This window comes from Talpa europaea, assembly GCF_964194135.1.
Source record: "Talpa europaea genome assembly, chromosome: 11".
Taxonomy (NCBI): Eukaryota; Metazoa; Chordata; class Mammalia; order Eulipotyphla; family Talpidae; genus Talpa; species Talpa europaea.
In genome coordinates this window covers 82,905,305-82,926,065 of record NC_140078.1, presented here as the reverse complement: position 1 = coordinate 82,926,065, position 20,761 = coordinate 82,905,305, and the positions used below count along the sequence as shown (strand labels likewise).

Genomic DNA, 20,761 nt, shown 5'->3' with positions numbered 1-20,761 from the left:
AATACACGGAGCAAGAAACTCTGGAGGGCGGTGAGGGGCAGCTGAAAGTTTGCCAAAGCCCTTGGAGGGGCTGGTCTTGGGGACATGATTGGCAGCTACGAGAGAGCGCGGGCTGGAAGCCAGGAGAGAGAGAGAAGGCTCTCAGCAGCAGAGGTCCTGCCCAGCTGTTGGCGAGGAGTTTCCTGTTTCCCCCCCAGCGCCGGGGTGAAGTTGAGTGAGTCACTCGCGCGCACCGACGGCGACACCCCCGCGCGCGCACACCGCGGGCAGGAGCCGGCCTCCTGCGCAGCTCCCCTCGGCCGCCGGGGGCCTCCCCGCGCCCCGCCAGCCTCCAGGCCCCCTCGGAGTTGGCCAGCCCGCGCCACAGCTGGCTCGAACATCTGCCTGGCCCGCCCGGTGCGGGGTCCCGAGAGGGCGCAGCGCGGAGGCACAGCCGGGGTCCGGGAAGGCGCCGTCCGCTGTGCTCAGAGCTCGGTCTATGACGAGCAGTGGGATCTGCCATGGGTCGGGGGCTGCTCCGGGGCCTGTGGCCGCTGCACATCGTCCTGTGGACGCGCATCGCCAGCACGATCCCACCGCACGTTCAGAAGTCGGGTGAGTGGCCCCCCAGCCCGAGCTTGGCTGGGCGCCGGGGGTCTCCGGGGCTCCCCGCCCCTGCGCTGCGCTTGACAGTCGGCCCCGGGAACCCGGCGCTGGGGCGGAAACAGGAAAGTTTCCCTGCGCAGCACCCACGCAGACCAGCCCCGCAGCCGGGTGTGAGTTTGTCTTTAAAAAGAGAAGGAAAGTTAAAGGGGATGGGGCGCAGGGCGCGTTTGGCCCCCTTTGTGCGCGCAGGAAAGGCGTTGCGCTGGCTGTGTTCGAGGCGAACCCCCACCCCCGGAAAGGGAAGTTTGAGAAGTCGGTTATCTGGAGGAGGCAGCGGAGCAGCGGCCCGGAGCGGTGGCGGCCGAGGCCGCCAAAGCAGCTGGCACACCTGGAGCCACCGCGGCCCGCGGCGATGTGCGTGGTGCCCACCCAGGTCTTGCCAGGCCGGCCCCTCGCAAGGCCATTACTTTGTCCTTTAAGCGAGGAAGGGCTACACCTCCCCCCTGGGCCTGCTTTTTGCCTGGAGTTACAGTATTGGTTTCAAGAGGAGAAGCTATTTCTAAAGGACTTAGCAGAGATGGGAGCAGGAGTGGAGACTGTTGGGTGGAACGCGGAGAGTTATTTACTGAATGTCAACTAGTTGCTAGGTGCTGGGGATGTAGCCTGGAGCACAACAACTCTGCCTTCTGGGAGGCGATGGTTCTCTGAAATTACCATTTGGTGGAAAGGGTTAAAATCCTATAAGTTAAGCCCACCTGATTGCTAAGTTTTAGAGGGGGGAATGCAGGAATTCAGCTCTTAGGTGTGGACTTGTTATGGAAAGCACTGAGCCCTTAAGTTAGAGTCATCTGCAGCTGGGCTCCTGGCCACTGAGTATTTACTGCAGTGGCCTAGGTAACTCAGTCCTCGGTTTCCTCGTCTGTAGAATGGCATGGAAAGCTTTGGATGATTTTATATCCCCTTCACGTTTAACTTCTATGCCCTACTCCTCCTGCTTAGCTAACTAGGAGGAGGCCAGTGGGATGAAATGTCGAGAATTTGACAGCCCACGCCACTCTGAGGCACACATTATTTACCCAAGGGCTGCAGGCCGATTCACTTTTTCACTTATCTAGAAGAAATATGCACCGGGTTCTAAATGGTACATTCAGAGTAATCGAAGTGGATTGAGAACTTTTATTAAAACTTAGGTCTTATATTGAAGGTGGCATGGAGATGGGAATTTTTAATGGAATGAGGAAGAAGCACTATTGTAAAGAAGAAATTCTAACAGAAATTTGAGTTCTATAGTTTAATAAAATCTCAAGGTTTCACTCTTGAATGTTTTTCTGCATTCCAGTGCCAGAATGGTTAACTGTCTCCGAGTAACCCAGACTCTTAAAAACTGTGTTATATTTTGCTAATAAGTATTTTAAATGGCACCCATAATTTTCTGTGCATGTTGAAAATCATGAAGACTTTTGTTCCAAATTATGAAAGAAGGAAATTAGCAGGCCCTGATTTTTTGCTAGGTTTTGTTTACAAGGATAAGATTTATGATTTGCAAATTCCAGACTTAATAGTTCATGAGTCAGTTTCATTTCATCTATATATACACTTCTAAACAATTAACTTAAAAGCCTGGTGGCTTTTTATTTGGGCTTTTAAACAGTTTTACAAAACCCACAGATATCCTATTTTTATGAAATTTAAGTCTCAAAATGGTTGAACTAAAGAATCATCTAGAATTTTTATTCCTTTGAAATTAAACTTCAGAAGATAGTTGGAAGTTAAAGATAGCTATAGTGAAGACAGAAATTATATACACTTTCATTTTAATTTTGCATGTAAATAAATGGTTTCAAGATTTTTCTAACATAATTGGCTAACTGTCAAAACATTTCTCACAATATCTTAACAAGGAATAAGATATAAGGAAATGACATTGCTTACAGCCAACTGTTAGTTCACCTTAAAAAACAAATCTTTCTTCTGTTTAGTAGATTGAAAAGTGGGTAAAGGATTTCAGTATAAGGACAAAATCACTAGGAAATATACTTAAAATTAAAAATGTATATATTAGGTTTGACTTAGTAGAGTCACTCTTCCTAAATGCTCAAAATTAAATAATAACTCATGTAGGGAAAACTAAATATCCTTAAGCAAGTCAGATCTGCAAAGTGTGACTTACTTTTCAAATACCTGACAAGTGGTAAAGTTCATAAGGTTAAACTTACTGAAATCACATTAATGATGGACTTACTTTTTTAGCAAGGGCTATAGGAAATCACTAGGCCCCAAATTTGATCTTTGGTCTATTTGCATTTATTCCCAGAGAGTACATTCTCACTTCTAGGCCACTTCCTATAATAACACCTTATTTTTAACAACTTATGGTTTATACAAAATACCCATCTTTTTGGAACTAGGACCCATGGTGATGAATCTTCACTATTGCCTGTGTACTCACCCTCACTGGTATAGCTTTTCCAGTTCAGTTTATCAATCCTAATGATCACGATAACACTTTAAAATTTTCATTTATTTATTTATTTAGATGTATTTATTTATGCATACAAGACTGGGCTACAGACCAGAGGTGTGGGGGGTGAGAGGATTCACCAGAGACACAGTGGGGAGCAGAACAGCTGGATCTACTGAAACACACTGTTGAGGGGAGCAGCCGGTGAGACAGGAGAGGACTGCTGTGCCATGCGGGTTGCTCCCTGGCCTCCTGGGGATTGAACTCGTGGTGCAGAGGCTGTGGATAACTTCACAGTGCTGTGCTTAATGCCTTGTGACACTGGGGAGGCCCAAATTTTCTTTATTTTTTATCCCCATTTTCCCATTAAGGAATGACACCTCATAAGTGTAAACAGTGGCCATTCCTCATTCTTCCTTTCAGAAGTATTTTTACTGTTTCCTTGTGCCTGGCAGAATGCACAGGCCTGGACATACCATTTAAATGAGTAAGACAGACATGGTTTTTGCTCTCTTTGTGTTTAACATACGAGAGTGAGTTAAAGGTATAGAGGAGGATACATATTTTCACTCTCTATACATGGGAGCAGTATTGAATAACAGACTCCATTCTCAGAACCCTACTGGAGGGGATGTGTATTGAACATTTCCTTCTCAGTTCCTCTGAAGATAGTTCTCTCATTGATCCCTCCTCATTTTTCTTTTTTTTTTTTTTTAAGATTTTTTAAAATTTATTTATGCATCCAAGAGCTGGAGTGTGGGCCAGAGGTGGGGGAGTGGGGGTGGGGAGGTGAGAGGATTCGCCAGAGACAGAGTGGGGAGCAGAACAGGCAGATCTACTGATGTACAGTGCTGATGGGAGCAGCAGGTGAGACAGGAGAGGTCTGTTGAGCCATGTGGGTAGCTCCCCAGCTGGCAGGGAATCGCACTTGTGCTGCAGTGGCTGGCGATAGCTTGATAGCACTGTCTTTAACCCCTGTACCACCAGGGAAGACCCCCTCCTCACTTTTCTATACCTGCCATGTTATAGGCCTCCATGGGCCACCTAATTCTCCATTCTGTCGGCAGCATGATGGACCCTCATAGGCTGAGTCAGAAGGTCGTACATTACACTCTTTGAAACCAGACCTCCCCCATTTACTGCTCTGTCACCTATTGCAGTTACTTTACTTTTCTAGCCTCAGTGCCCTTATCTATAAAATGGGATTATGGACTTGTGGTGAGGTTGAAATCAAAGAATGTTTTAAAGAACTTTTGACAGTACCTACAACATAGTAAATACTCAATGAGTATCAGTTTCCATTGCTAGGATTAACTTCTTAATCAGGTCTTATGGGGTCTTCAGTAGCTGCTTCCTATCTCATCCTGCAGCAACACAGCTCTCCAAGGCTCACATGTTTCCAGTCCATGACTTTCCTCCTGCAGATACATGGTGTGAGGAGTGGAGGCAGCTACACCTTTGTTTAAGCTCTGTCTGCCTGGAGTTCCTGGCACCTGACTAATTTTAATTTATTTTTTAAGACTTAACTCTAGTGTTCTCTTAATGGCCCCAGTGACTAAGTGTGCCCTCCTGGGTACTTCTTTCTCAACTGGTAACAATAGTTAACCAAAATTATATCTTTATGGGACTCCTTTGTTTAGCAGGCCAGGGGCATATCTTCATTTCTGTGTCTCCAGGATCGCCTGCAGAGCCCGGAGTATCAGCACCCTAGAAATGCCACTTCTTTCTCCTGAAGGGCTAGTACAACCAAGTTGAGCTTTTTAACAATGAGGCAGTCATTGTTTATTGAGAGGTTGGCCTGAATAGTGAAATCTTTACTTTTAGTGAGAACATTTTTAACCCTGGCCTAGTAGGCGATTTGGCAGTTTGTATATTATGTCATCAATTCTTCTGATGAGATATGGAAAAAGATGTTTCAGCTTGTGAAAAACACGATAGAAAGCTGCTAGCAGTTTTTAGCCAACATCTTTAGCTATAAAATGTGACCTAGTGGAGGGCATTCAAAGCTACTACAGAACTTTTTCAAAGTTTCACCCAAGAAACTTTCCAGTAAATACTGAATTCTGTTTTTTTTCTAAAAGGTGGTGGGAAGGAGACATTCATTAAAAATGAAGTGCTGAATCTAAATTTAGTTTTTGAGTTTTTTCATCAGGGTTTTATGTTTTGGTTTATAAGCAGTGAAGCAGAGTTGATCTAAGGGAAGTGTGGGCCTGTGGCTGCTGCTGTCTGATGTAGAGCAGTGTGGATATTATTTAGATCTGATGCAAACCACCAAAATAGTTTAAAATAGGGTGCAGAGGAAGCAAGCTTCCTGGCCACCGCATGGCATCATTTAGCCAATTTCCACATAAAACGTAACTCATAACTCTATCACCTTGTTAGCTTCTGCCCTCCAGGTCCTTGTGTACAATTTCAGCAGATTTAACTCAGAATTTTAAGTAGCAGGTATGCACTGGCAGCAAGGAGGCCCACCACTGACTTTGCACTCCCTCTTTCCCTTGCAATATTTTGCTCCCCAGGTACTTGTTGCTTCTGACTGAGGCAAGATAATAATTATGCTTCTTTGCCTGGCATGTCAGAAGGGTTTGGAATGCTGAAAAGGCAAATTGGCTCAGCTCAGGGAAAAGCGGGCACAAGGTTTGAGAATTGCTCTAAGTCAGTGGCTTGACTACTTATCTAGTTTAATCTTCAGAAGAAACCTGCAAGATCAGTGTTATCTTTATTATTATTTTTTTAATGGGGAAGGTGGAGTCTGCTCAGGGCTTGAGGTTTGTCTCTGTGTATGTGTGTTCTAAGCTTGCATTCTTGTAGGCTTTTTTCCATGGTGTATCTGAATGTGTGTGTGTTGGGATAGAAGTTAGGGAGGGGATAAAAGAGACTTCATATTTAATAAAGGGGACACTTACAAATAATGTCAATTCAGTGTCCCTGATATCTTTCCACTTTGCTGTCCTTGTATGATCCTGATTGTCTTTGCACTGCAGAAATCCAGATAGGGCAGTCTCTGCAGAGTAAGCTCTATAGTTCCTCGTCTGATAGTGACATCTTGGTGAGGGGACCCATGTGAGTGACCCATGGCTTGACCATTTATAGCAGTTTGGTCTTACACTGTTTTCAAAGATATGCATTGTAATCTCCAAATTCCAGGCATGTCGGACCAACTTGTGTGTATGGACCCCAAGCAATGGCTGGTGAGGACAAGAAGAGCAGAATTTACCCAACATAATAAATGGGGGACAGTTTGACTTTGGAGGTCCAGCTCATCTGAAAACTTGTAGGTGGTTAAGATTCTTCTCTTCCCCTCAGGATGGCTTCAGCCTTTCACTTGCTGTCACCCGTTTTTGGATCTTGGTGTTGAACATGGAGCCATTCCTTGGACGTAATCAACTTAATAATGTCCTGCCCTGGGCGTTTATGGGCTCCCTAGTTTCCATGTTTTGTTTCTAAGGCCAAACCTGTAAATCAGTGTGGACTAAGTTGCAGGCAGGTTCTGATGACTGTGAGGGTCAGTCTGGGAAAGGACTCACTGTCAAGACATGTGGCTCTTTCTTTTTTTTCCCCTTTTCTGATGAGCTTTTTACTCCTGAAGTTTTTCAACTCAAACAAGCTATAAACCTAGTATGTGTCAAAAGAGGCCTCTATCCCACGTTTTAGAATGTGCTACGTGTATTCTCCTCTGCACAGGCCCCTGTCCCTGGATGAGACTCTGGGCCTCCAAATCCCAGCTCCTCTCTTTTTTTTGGATCTTGCTGTGGGTACCTGGGATTGATGATTCCCCTGAACTGACTTTTGCTGCTACCTGGAACTTTGGTATGTGAGTCCATCTTCCTGAAAGCCTACATAACCCAGCTGTGTGCTGAGGGATGTGAGGGCACAACATTGCACGTGTAGAGGGAGTGAGGTGTGAGTGTCAGGTGGGTGTGTATGCAATTCACAAGGTCACTTTTGAGGCAGGGGAGTGGAGCAGGCAGCAGAAGGAATTGGTCGATAGACCAGGCCTGGATGGTTTCCCCACATCACCCGATGGCAGAAAGGGACTTAAAGTAGTCTTCATGTTCTGTTTAGTTTTCCAAGATATTGTGAAAATATATTTGCAAATCAAGGTAGAAAGATAAAGCTATTTTACTAAACAGTGTGTAGCATGATTTATAATTTTTATTCTTTTAAAAAAAGATTTATTATATTTACTTATGCATACAAGAACAGAGGTATAGGCCAGAGGTGGTGGGTAAGAGGATTCACCAGAGACAGAGTGGGGAACAGAACAGGCAGATTCACTGAAATACACTGCTGAGGGGAGCAGTGGGCCAGACAGGAGAGGTCTGCTGCGCCATGTGGGTTAGCTCCCTGGCTGGGGACAGAACTCATGTCACTGTGGCTGCCAATAGCTTGATAGTGCTGAGACTTTAACCCCTGTGCCACCAGGGAGGCCCGATATAATTTTCATTCTTTTGACCTGTGGCATGTGAGCGCCCATTGGTCTTCTTGGCCTGGGCCTTCTGCTATTAGGGGTAGATCTGACCTCTGACATTCCTTTGCAGAGGTGTTAAGTACAAACTTAGTTTTGTTGATTGTATCATATTTTGCCTGGAATAGAGATTGCTCATTAATGAAAAATCTGAATGTGTTTATAATCATCATATTTCCTTTGGAATATTCAGTTTTCCATTGTTTGTATTTTCCTGAAAAAAACAAAAAAACCTTAGCCCTATTCATTTGACTTGTACTGCCCTCTGTTTCACTTATACATTTTTGAAAACATTTCCCAGGGCCTTAGATGCATTTCCTCTGTGTGTTGGGAACACTAGGGCAAGGTGAAGCTTATCTGAATGTTTTCTTTTGTTATTGTAAATATTTTGTTTGAATGATTCCTGGTCTTCTCAGGCCTTTTCAAGAAAAATAAGACTATTGGTTTTTTTGTGTGTTTTATTTTTTGTGGGACCCTCGCCGGCAGCCGGGGAACGAACTGGCCCCACAGAGCTGCGGGCAGCCTCGCAGCCCAGTGTTCAACCGCTGCACCACCAGGGGAGGCCCGAAAAATAAGACTATTGGAATAATGTAATAGACTAAAAAGTCCTTCTGACCCCATAAAATGTATAGCTTGTCAAAACTATGCATTATTTAAAAGCACCAGAGTTCTGGCAGGACAAACATGAACTTTTTGAAGGAAAATATGGAGTTAGGGATATATTTTCAACATATGCCTTAGCAGCTCTTTCTCTGTGAAGCTGTAAATCACAGAGGATTCACCGGCTATGGAGGAAACTGGCTTTGCAGAAGACTCTGCTCATCCTAAAACTCTACAAAACTTTTGTCCACGGGGAAAGGGATTGCCTTATGCTCCCGTGAAGGGTGGGCCTGTCTTGAGGATGCTTTGCTCTGGACACTATGTGGGCAGGGTTCTTAGTGATATATGGATGGGACCATCACTTACTGAGATCTTGCTACTGCCTGCATCGGGTTGAGCACATCATGTGTATTATATCACCTTCAAAACAATTCTAAGAAGTAGGTTCTAGAGTGTTCCGTATAAGTCCTCTAGATATCCTCTAGAATGAATACCCAATTAGCAAATGCCTATGGTAGGGTTGGAACCAAGATAGTGTGGCTTGGGGACCTAGTCCCTAATTATTATATTCTACTGAGACTAGGCCACCTCAACGGATATCAGCCAGGTCTCCATGATGTAATTATAGCATGGATGATGAGAGACTCTAGAGAATAAGAGAAATAATGATAATATCCAACCTTTTAAAAAATGCTTTAGTATTTTTCATGTATTGTGCCCTCTAATTTTTTTCACTACAAAAAATTGTTGGTTCATACATCAGACAAAATGCCTGTCTTGTGACCTCCATGGAAAAATGAAATGCTACTAATCAAGTGATATGGTCTTGGCTGAATCATGGAGCAGTCATAGCATCAGGAGTTTAGGTATTCTCCATGAAACAGGGACTTTATTTGGAAGGATTGAGGAAGTTCAAGAATGCATTAATAGGCAGGGGATCTATGTGGTGTGCCAAGGTGGATTTACTGTGAACTTGATGTAGCTTAGTCTTTAAGTCTTTTCCCTAGTGTAGACCCTTCCCCTGATTCTGCGAGGGACCCTGATTAGGTTAAAGAAATCCTAATACTCAGGAAATTTGGCCGATCTTTTAATCTTATCACTGGCTCCTGTCTAAAAGAAACTTGACGAGGTTTTCCCAATTTAGAGATGATGCAAAAAAATTAGTGACATGTAATTGAGTTAAGAAGCTGAAAGAAACTTTTTGAATTTATTTGAGAGTTACAGATTTTGAACAACAGTCCTAGAGGAAAGCCTGAATGACTTTTCTAATCTTTCTCTGCAGAGTATATTACAAAATATCCTTGGATGAAGTGATCAAAAATATGCCATCAAAAAACTGCATCAAAAATATTCTGGAGGTATATCAGACATGAAATTTTATATTTGTGGTACTGATAGGGATCTAGAGAGGGAGGTAAGGGCACCCTATCTAGTGAGGAATCTGCACATACACATCTAGCATTGGCTGCACGTACACACTAGATGACTAATGATCTGTTTTCTTTACAATAAAACTTTTGCTTTAAGCTGAGATTCTTGCCTTGATGCCAGACATTTATGCCATCAGATGTACCAGGATCAGATAACCAGGAGGCTGAGTTCTGGGGCCTGAACGTGACGAATACCAGAAACATCAGCTCTGTAGGGCTGTTCTGATGGGCCATTTGCTTATGACAAACTGTCTTTGTGTTTAACCCTTCTAAAAAGGCCAGCTTAAGATGAGGTGGCAGAATGGTCTCTACAGGGTGCTGTGCCCATCTTTCTCTCAGATCGGAGGCTGTCTGAAAAATAAAAGTGCTGACAGAGGCAATCCCCGGCCTGCAGAGTGACAGTTCTAAGAACCCAGGCCAATTCCACTAATAGTATTTGCAGCTTTTAAAATTTATCATTTTTAAGATGCCATTCTAAACCCAAAATATTCACTTTCATTACCTAATTCTATTCTTATTCTTTGTATTCTTTTTAAGCATCCCCCAAAATATATAAGCTTCAGATTCCACAACCAGCCTCTGTCTCAGGGTGGGATTTGTTTGTCAGCTTAGAAAATCAATTAAGAACGCTGTTCCTGCTGTGCCTCTTCTTCCTCTTATTACAGAGACTGAAGTATGAACTGTCCTATCATTAAATGAAATTTTTTTTTTTCCGGGGCTAGCTAATCCCATCGTCATTTTCCTAGCTTAGAAGCCCCATGTCAAGTACAAAAGCATTTATAAATATGTAATTATCACAAAATCTTGATCTTGAAAAAGGTAATCCAGATCTCCCCCCTTTAGTTAAATGTACAGACTCTGCCTTGGAGTTAGCTCGTGAAGACTAGCTGTGTTGTTCCTGCAATCAAGGTACCTGGGTGACCTGGTTTATCCTTTAGTCCCACTGGGTTTCCTTGTTTCTTTATGTACTGTGTGTGGCAAGAATTGGACTAGAGGAGCTATTCCCATTTTTCTGTGCTGAAATGTTTTATTCTGTACGTCAGTTGAGAAGTCACTGAAGTTGACTGTCAAAAACATAGTCCTTTACTAATCAAAACTGAAAACTATCAAATAGTTGTCACAGGTCGGAACTGACAAACACCCACTTGGAGTTTGGTAGAGACAACCACTATTAAAAAAAGAAAAACCATAGTTATTTTGGAAATTTCCTCGTACAGGTGTCCAAGCATACATCCTGGCTAAATAGCATGTTACTGCGACTGGCACTTGCTCCCTGCTGAAGAAAAGTTTTACTTGGTTTTGGTGGTAATACCATTTCTTCTTGGTTAATTATGGTGTTTTCAGTCTCTCCTTCCGCTCATTGGTGAGAGTGTCAGTGAAAGTTTTTCCTGAGGTAGAAAATTATGAAATGTTTGTCCTAAGGAGAGAAAATCCTACCAGAGCTTCTCTGTTTTTGGGGGAAGAGAAAGGAAACTTGTCTGAATATAATTAATCTTCTGTAGCCTTCAAAGTTTTCTCCACCACTTTTTCTTAAAATATTCTCAGTCAAGACAGAATTTGCTGCAGATTGGCAGTTTTCAGACTGCTGTTTTAGGCAGGGAGTAGCTGTGGGCCCCATAATTGCATTTCTGGGTAGACACTACTTAGCACAGAGATGGAATCTTCCAACTCTTGCTTTGAATGACTGTTACTGCACATCATGGTTAAGCTTTATGCTCTAAAACCTATTGTATCATGGGCAAAAGGATCACATGATGAAATGTGTCCTGCAAATATGTGAAAAGGGGAAAAAAAAATCCCTAAGTAACTTTTTTCTGGACTCTCTTAATACATTGTTATAAAATAATTTCTAACAATCCCAACCTTCACTGGGTCCTCTTGCTTTTATTCTTATGCTTTCTGTTATCATCAATCTATACTTTTGATTGCTTCTCTTATCACATGTTTATTCTAACATGCAATGGGCCAGTCTTTTTGTTGCTGGTTTTCTGTTTCCTGTTACTTTCAGCCCTCCTCATCCTGCTTTCTGACTCCTTCCAAGCACTATACCTTTCTGAACATTTACATTTCATAGTTACAATAGGCAGCCAAGCCCAAATCTTGAGTGCAAGCATTCTGACCCGGAAAACAATGCTTTTATATTATCCTCTGATAACTGCCACAAAAGAAGGCCTACTCAAAGTGTGTTCCCAGGACCAGCAGCATCAGAATCATGAGAATGTATTGAAAATACAGGATGTCGAGCCTTTACCCACACTATCTAACCCAGGACAATCTGCATTTTGAACAAGATCCCCAGAGGATTTGTGTTTGCCCTGAAGTTTGAGAAGCTCTGCTCTAATTGCATTAATTTTTTTTTTTTCCCCCATAGAGGAGTCAAATGATAAGCTGTGATTTTAGTGGATCAGATTAGGCTTGCTTCTGTCAGGGAGCTAGAGAACGGCTCAGGGAAGATTAGCTACTAGTTTTGTGAGGATCTTTCGACTCCTAAAGGTCAAGACCCATTTAACTGTATGTGAAATGTATATGCCGTTGAGCCTGGTAGAAGAGAGAATGCACTGGCAAGTCAATCAAAGAGTCACTTTTAACCAGCCTGTTTCCCAAAGCATCCTACAGGCCTTTCTCCTCCACTGAATGTCCTTTCACCACATCTGTAAAACCCAGGGATCCATTTCTCTGTTGAACACACAGTATTCATCCTGTCTACTCATTAGGCATTTAATCACAGGCCGCCTTGACATACGTAGGCTTTAATTAAGTCTGGAGCTTTTATACTTGGCTTTTTTTTTTTTTAAGATTTATTTATTTTTATACAAGAACTAGGGTATAGGCCAGAGGCACATGAGGGTGAGAGGAATCACCAGAGAGAGTGGGAAGCAGAATAGGTAGATGGACTGAAATACACTGCTGAGGGGAGCAGCGGGCATGATAGGAGAGATCTGCCACGCCATGTGGGTAGCTCCATAGCAGGCGGAGAATCGAACCCGCACTGAAGAGGCTGCAGACAGCTTCACAGTGCTGTGCTCAACCCGCAGCACCACCACCGGGGAGGCCCTATACTTGGCATTTCTTAAAATGCATAGCACTCGTCTGTATATATAATATGTACCAAATAAATTAATGAATTAATGTCAGGTTTTTCAGGAAGTGCTTTCACTCCTTAACATTTCTTTTAATTTTTTATGTCTTGAGAAACTATTTTGGCAAGGAAGCTTATTTATTAACTCATTTAGAAAGGAAAGACTTCCTAAACTTTTTTTTTTTTTTTATATTTCTCATTTTGTTTTAGTTTGTTCACCACTACCAGTGTTGGTTTTTTCACTGGTTGGTTTTATATTTTACTAACCATAAGGCAATGTTTTGCATCTCAGTTAAGGGCACTTCAAAAGTTAAGGGCTCCTATCATTACCGCCATCAGATCTTTTAATGTTTCTTTTTTTTTTCCATTCTTTTTTTTTCATCAGTTCTCATAATGAATTTGTGATTTTTCTAGCTAATTTTATTTTTGAAGTTTTTCTCTTTTCAATTTGAAGTGTATTTGGTGAACAAAAACAAGGTAAAAAAAAAAAAAAAAACCCTTCCATTGTAGCCTGCATCTCAGGTTGCATTTTATGCATCTAATCTCATTTTATTCATCAGAATATTTTAATATGAATATTTAGAATCTCATAATCAGATACATATTTACAACAGGGACCTGATTACTTAAGATGCATAGCAATTTGGTTTCATTTTTGTGCTTCAGTTGTTCTACCACAATGCAAATCTGAGCTCTTATTTTCCATCGCCTCTCAGACTCTCCTACTGGTTTCTGCCCTTAGACACCCATGTCCCCTTATCTGTTCTATGCACCTACATTACCAACCATTAAAGCTCCTTCCCAGGTATCTGCTAGAAAGCCTTCCATGGATAACCAGTGATTACATGACCTTCATTTCCTCTTTGAGGTCAGTGTCCCTGGCATCTAAGACACACAGTGACCAGCAGACCAGTTTGATGACTGCAGACATAAAAGAAGCCAAGCTTCCCTGCCATCTCCCATTCCACCTCCGTTGTGCCTCAGGCCCTGATCCACTGCAGCCACACTTGCTTCCTCACACGTTGTGTGTGCTTTCAGAGTTTGTAACTGTGACTCTTCTGCTCCCCACTTCTGTTTTGCCATTCTCCACCTGTGCCCTATGAAACCTCCACCCCTTTGAAATAATGCCCTGCCTAAGCACCGCTTCTTCTATTGGTTCTTCCTTTATTATCCCAGTCAGTCTCCCCCTTCTCCCAACAGCCTCTTCACTCACACTAGCCTTGGTTGGCATGGGATCTGTGATTCTATGTGTGATTTAAATGCGTTGCTAGAAAGAAAGCTGCTTGAAGGAGTACTTTCTGCCTGGTGTTTCTCTTGCTCTCAGCTCACATTCTCACTGAAAGATTGTAGGAATTCATAATTTTTAAAGAATAGGGAACCTGCTAAATTCAAGACCGTGTGTGTGTGTGTGTTGTATGTCTCTATATGTATATGTATTTTCTTGCTTTGCTTACCTTTTAACTGACAAGTGTTATCACTGGCTTTGTTATTTATAGCCCCTATAGTATTGTTTAAGAGAAGCAGAGGCTCATGGGAATTTCCAACAACCAGACTCTTTACACTAGAGGTTTACACTGTCTTCAAGTGTTTCATTTCTGTGAATTTCAGGGTGCCGCCATCTGTGGGTGTGAGGGCTGTTGTTTTTCCATCCTTTGTGGGAAGCTTTCGATTCACTTCTCTTCTTCTTTGTGACTCTTCCGTGGAGGACCCTACGTGTTATGACGGTAGAGGCTAGAAAAAGTCATAAAGTAACACATACCATCTGACGCAGGAGAATTTTTTGACACTCCTGGTTTTCATTTTTTGTAAATCATGGGTTTTCTGCTGTCATGGAAGGGTTGGAGAAGGGATGGAGGCGTCTTGGTGCAATGGGGGGGGTGCCTAAAGATACCCTTGCAAGACCTGCCTGAGGGCAAATCTCCCAGATTGCAAATGTGACTCCAGGTGGCGTTTTTAGGAAAGCCCTGTTACAGTGGCACATGTTAAGGAAGCTTAAATATAAAATCTTTTTAGAAGAGTAGAGGGCAAGGATGGGTCTCCAAGAAGGAGTGGACGAGTTCTGCCTCTCCTCCACCAATCTCCATTTGTTCCCTGCAAAGCCACCCTGGATAAACATGCAGACTGGGTACCAGCTCCCTATGCCAGCACAGACATGTCTTCTGCCTCTTTCTGCTGGATCGGCACCCATCAACCCCCTCCTCTGCATAAATTCTGGAGCTGCCTTGGACTTCATAACATTTCTTATAGACACAGACTAGCAATGCTTTACTAGTAATGCTCTGTCTGATTATCTGGGCACAGAGGGAGGGGAAGGGAGGCGAAATAAGAATTTTATGTCTTAATATTCTGTGAAACTCACTGGCAGTAGTTGAAATGGAATACTTTTAATTTGATATGCCACTGATGAGCTTTGAAAACTGTTAAAAACATTTATCTCCTAAGATCTTAATAATGAGGGTGGTGAGGATGTTTGTTTCAATATATAATCACTTAGATTTACTCAGCACTTTGCAATGTGTTTTGTCAAACTCAGAGTGTTTCCTGTTACCAGTTTATTAATGAGATTCGGATAATGTCCTTAGGGCACAGGAGGGGATTTAGTTTCTTGACAGTTCAGTGCCTACCTCTTGAGTAACCGTTGGAGCTATGATTAACTTTAACCCTCTCTGCTGCTAGCCTATGGACCTTGCTTCTCAAGGTATAACTTCCTTTATATAAAAGGAATGGACTAAACATTTGTCACTCAGAACAGCTTTCCTCTTCTCTCTGTATTTTATCCAGATAGTCATCTTTCAGTTCTGGGAAAGGAATCCCCAAACATTACTTTGCCTTTGAGGCAGTGGCTTGTTTTGATTATGACTGATGCTTTAATAAAATTTATACCAAAAGGAATCTTTGGAGTGAGCCCCTGAAATCTTGTGATAGTCCGATTGATTTGGCATCTTTCAAGATCATGTTCTTATGTTACTCAGGATAAGCGTGGAGACTGACATGGCGCCTCTAAATGAAGTGATTCGAAGTTATAAGAAAACAAGATCAGAGTAGTTAGTTGATGACTGTGCCAGTTGAAAGCAGCCACATAAACCTCAACACACTATGGGCTGGTGAGCACTTCACCAGCAGTGACCTGGCTGCGGTGCCCGGGGCTGATTTTAGCGAACACTTCTTCCCAGAGCCTACTTTGGGGCAAGTCTTTTGGGAACATATAAAATGTCTTGCATTGTTAAAAATAGCTATTAAGTGACTATTCAAAGCACAAATATCATAAAAACAGTCATTTGCCTACTTGTTCAGGAAGATGAAAAACCAGTGCCAGGAAAAAAGAAAAGAGAAGTGATTTGAATAACTTTATTATCATTGAGACTTATGGGGGAAAGAACATTAGTGGAAAAAAGTCTACTCTGATAACGTTGAAAGAAACATATTGACCATGTCTGGTTATACTAATCTTTTAATAATCCCTTATGTTAATAGAGTGCTTCATTATCTGTAAAACAGTTTTACTTGCATGTCACATTTAATCTCGGAAACAGCCCTGTGAGATGGGTATAATTATTCCGTTTACAGACTTGGAAATGAACACCCAGAAAGATTAAACCATTTGAGGCTTTGTAAAGTATCACCAATTTGCCTTGTCATTTTACCATGTTAAGTTATTGTGTTCCTTCACTGCTTAATTTCTAAGTAAATTTAAGGTAACAACCATGGCTCCAATGTGTTTTTATATTTTCGTAGCTAAATTGTAGGAGACAGGATGGAAGCCTTGTTCTTTGCTTTGAAATTTAGAAGCCATAGTTAGGACTGGAGAATACCCTCTTTCAAGACATACTGAAACCCTTTGAGGGTTTTGTCCATGAGTTTTACTGGCGTTCAAGCTATGTAATGAGTCATTTTTCTTTTTCCCCCTTTCTTGTGGGCACAGTTTTCTCTTTTAGACACCATGCTGTCTGTCTTCTGGAGGGTCATGACTGCTGGTAGACAGATGTTTCCATTTATGAAAGGTGGTGGTAGGTGCTACGGTCCAGTGGCATCGCTTGTCACCAGAGCTTCCAGATGCTTCACATAATCAGGGAGGCAGGCATCGTGACATTGGATGGGCACTTCACCACATAGACACAGAGGTGAATATTATCTTTGGCTTCCCTAGAACATCTTAAAGATGAATGTCTGGATAAAGATGGAAGGATGATGTTACAGCATTATTTACAATAGTTAAGAATTGGGCACCACTGAGTGGCCACTGACAAATGACTGGATGAGTATGTGGTATCTGTGCACACAATGGAATACTACTCAGCTATTAAAAAAAATGAAATCCTGCCATTTGCAAAAACATGGATAGACCTAGAGGGTATAATCCTTAGTGAAATAAATCAGACTGAGAAAGACAAAAACCAAAAGATTCCACTCATATGTGGTATAATGAGAAACTAAACAAACGGATGAACTAAATTATACAAAAATAAACTTTTAGATTGGAAGGACAAATTAGTGGTTACCAGAAGGGAAGGAGGAAGAGGGTGGGTCAGTGGGGTAAGAGGATAGAACTGGGCTTTTAGTGGTGAACTTAATGTAATATGCACATGTGTTGACTTCCAATGATGTGTTCCTGGGTCTTACATAAAGTTACAATGCAAAGTTACTTAATAAAATATTTTTTAAAAGCAGAACAAAATTGGGGCCTCCCCTGGTGGCACAGGCAGTTGAGCACAGTGCTGTGAAGCTGCCTGCAGCCTCTGCAGCACCGGTTTAATCCCAGCCGGCCGGTGAGGGTCCCACATGGCACAGCAGACCTCTCCTGTCTCGCCTGCTGCTCCCGTCAGCAGTGTATTTCACTCAGTCTGCCTGTTCTGTTCCCCACTCTGTCCCCAGTGAATCCTCTCACCCTCCCATGCATCTGTCCTGTACCCCGGTTCTTGTATAATAAATAAATCTTAAAAAAAAAAGAACAAAATTGTTTTGGGGCCTCCCTGGTGGCGCAAGGGGTTAAGCACAACACTGTGAAGCTATATGCAGCCTCTGCAGCACAAGTTTGTCCCTGTCCAGGGAGCTACCCACATGGCGCAGCAGACCTCTCCTGTCTCGCCTGCTGCTCCCACAACGGTGTATTTCAATCAACCCACCTGTTCTGCTCCCCACTCTGTCTCTGGTGAATCCTCTCATCCCCTCACACCTCTGGTCTGTACCCCACTTCTTGTATGCATAAATAAATCTTTAAAAAAATTTTTTTGACTGGTAGAACATGAATAGCACAGGCATCTAATATTTAGTACAATTGTTTTCATATAAAAGAAGTTATACCTTGAAGAGTGGCAGTCTACTATAATTGTGACATTTTAAAGGATTTGATAAAGACCTCGATTACCAAAACCGGTTCAGTTTGCCAGTAACCAAACCTAATTCATGCTCTGCTTCCCTGCAGCTTGCACAATATCAAAGTTATCTTCCCTGTAATATGAAAAGGGAAGTTGTGTTACAGTATTCTTTTACTTAATTTTGGTTACAGAAGCACATTATTGCATCAGTGCCCACTCTATAAGGACTTTATTCTCTTCTTTTCTACCAGTGTTTGTTAGGAGAATATTCCCAGTGGCCTTGGGACTGAAGATCATTCTGTGATCCTTCCTCATCAGTGAAGATTTTCTAGAAGAGATGGGCTTCATTACACACTGACTGGGTTCATGAATTTATATTATAATTTGAGAGATTTTCTTCCAACTAAATTGGATTTTATTGTTACCTTTTTAAGTGCTTCCTATTTAAAAGGCATTCCATAGTAAATCTTTTGGAATAATATTTTTATATAATCCTTCTTAAAAATGTCATTTTTACATACTGATTGCTGCTAAGGCAAATGCAATTGTACCACCAAAAATTCTCAGATTTTGCACATTTCAGGAATGGCCCATCTTCAGATCTGGAATATCCATGGTATTCAATCTGTATTTGTTTAATGGAATAAAAAAGAAAAATAGCCCAGTGACTTAAGAGAAATGAAATTGCAGGAATATATTCACCTAAAAGTAATCTTGTATGTGGTTATATCTATTCAGCTTTATGATTTTCTGAAGGAAAAGCTTATCCACAACTGTTAGCGCTGATCTATTTACCTTATTAACATTTTTGCTAGATGATCAAACCAGAGACATTTTCTCACATTTGCTGTCCTTGAACTCACTATTTATTCTATGCTGTGGGGTCAAAACACTTTCAAAATTCAGCTTTCTCAGGAAACCTGCTCCTCAGACATTTCAAACAGATCTTCCTTTTAGCTAATTGCCCTCTTGATGTTTGGCAAAGAATTTCCACCCTTTAAAATGATAGAAACTTGTGAAATCCGTACTTAAAAATTAATCTGAAGTGACCTTCCAGGAAGAATTTCTACAAAAGCAACTACATGCCTGGGGCTAATTTGTAATCTCTGCCTTATCCCAAAATGATATTGGAGTTTGAATCACATGAGAAAGTTATTTGGGTTGGGCTTGACTCTGCCTGTGTACATTTATAATACAGTTCTTTCATAAGGTAGCTTGTCCTTTCCCTTTGCAGCCAGGAAAAGTTGAGAATCATCCCTGGTAGATCTGTCCACTTTCATCCAGTCTTCATGGCCCCTGTTTGTTGCTGTCGAACCCTTTTCTTCATATAGAATAAGTCTTTTCCTGAACTGTGTATTTGTCCAACTCTGGCTGCACATTAGAATCACCTAGCAAGCTTTTAAAACAATCCCAGTGCCTGAGTCAACCCCTTAGAACTTCTGATTCATTCGCCTTGGGGTAGGGCTCTGGCATCAATGTTGTTTTCAGAGTTCCCCAGATGGTTTTGATGTGCAGTGCGGGTTGGAAAGCACTGAAGTAGCCTAATCAGGGTGGGTTGTAAATAGGGTATTTGATCAGAGAGGTCAAGGGATGTATTTGATATTCCCCCAACAAAAAAGTGCCACTTACTGAGTTAAAAAACTTCCTACTTTCTGATTTTAAATCCAATATAGCAAATTCAAGCAAAGTTTTGGAGTGGAATTATAGAAGAATCAAAATCCCTTCACTTCTGGTAAGTCATCTACAGAGTGGGGTAAATACATAGCCTTAAAATGCCCATTTTCCACAAGTCCTCCAGAAAGACTTTTTTAAGTCATTTCTTAGCACCTATAATCATAGTTGGACAGACTAAATTGTCTGTGCCTTCCAACTCCTTACTTTGAAATTATATGCTTTTCTGTTCTGAGTGCTTGGTATTCTAATGTTTATGGAAATAGTCTTTAATAATACATTCTAATTATACTACTTTGTTGTAGAAAGATCCAGCCAGGCCTCTTTTATCATCTGTGTTTTTTCTTTTAATTTTAAAGGGGCTGCGAAAATATTATTGTCTTGAGGGAGAAAAATATGCTACGCCCATGAAGTGGTAGGGGTTATAAACTTTACTTTTCAGATTCCTTCCTGGACGTGCTGGGTAAAGAGAAGTTAAGAGGCAGGTAAAATTCTCCTAGGAGAAAACTTGCCTGGGAGGAATGCTTTTAATTAAGGTTAACTTCCATCACTGGAGTCCAGAGGAAGTGATTTCCTGAAGGGCTTTGGAGTTTTCTCCTGTGAATAAATTCTTCTTCCATTTGTCACCTCTCTGGTTTGTTCTTCTAGAAATTCACCCCTATTTGGCAGACTGTGACTTAAGCCCTTCGAAAAAACCACGGGAAAAAAAGCCAGCATTATTTCTAAAACGTTAATTTCCTTGCTTTGGGTTTAGGGGGGATTTGACTGGAAACTTAATCTGTGTCCCTCAGCCCTGCATTATGTTTCAGTCATTGAAATGGGGCTTAATAAGAATTACTTGATACCTTAGGAGACAGAGGAATCTTACATTTTTTTTTTTTTTTAACAGTCTTTCATCCTAGACCCAGGGATTTGCATTTTGAGAGGTGGTGCCAGCTGATTTGAGCCCTCACAGGTCTCAGCTCATTGCAGACCTAGTTCAGTCCATTTTTCTCACTTCTGGGACCTTCTGCTGCTGCCACTCATGGCTTATGGGTTTACAGTGGAACTCTAGCCCTTATCCCTGATTGTCCTCTGTCCCTGTGTCAGCAGTGGTACTATAGACACCCAGTCACTTAGTACAAAACATGTTCCTTTAGACCTTGGGGTGGA

At 41.9% G+C, this 20,761-nt stretch overlaps 1 protein-coding gene across 3 annotated transcripts in view; it reads left to right on the top strand.

Annotated features, from left to right (window-relative positions):
* Positions 1-500: 500 nt before the first annotated feature.
* TGFBR2 (transforming growth factor beta receptor 2) overlaps positions 501-20,761 on the top strand; it is a gene marked incomplete at both ends in the record, with an annotated part of 84,999 nt that continues 64,738 nt past the window's right edge. For all 3 annotated transcript variants that reach the window (XM_084247410.1, XM_084247409.1, XM_084247408.1), the window contains one exon: positions 501-594. In XM_084247410.1, the coding sequence (XP_084103536.1) occupies positions 501-594 (94 nt within the window). The remainder of the gene's footprint in view (positions 595-20,761) is intronic.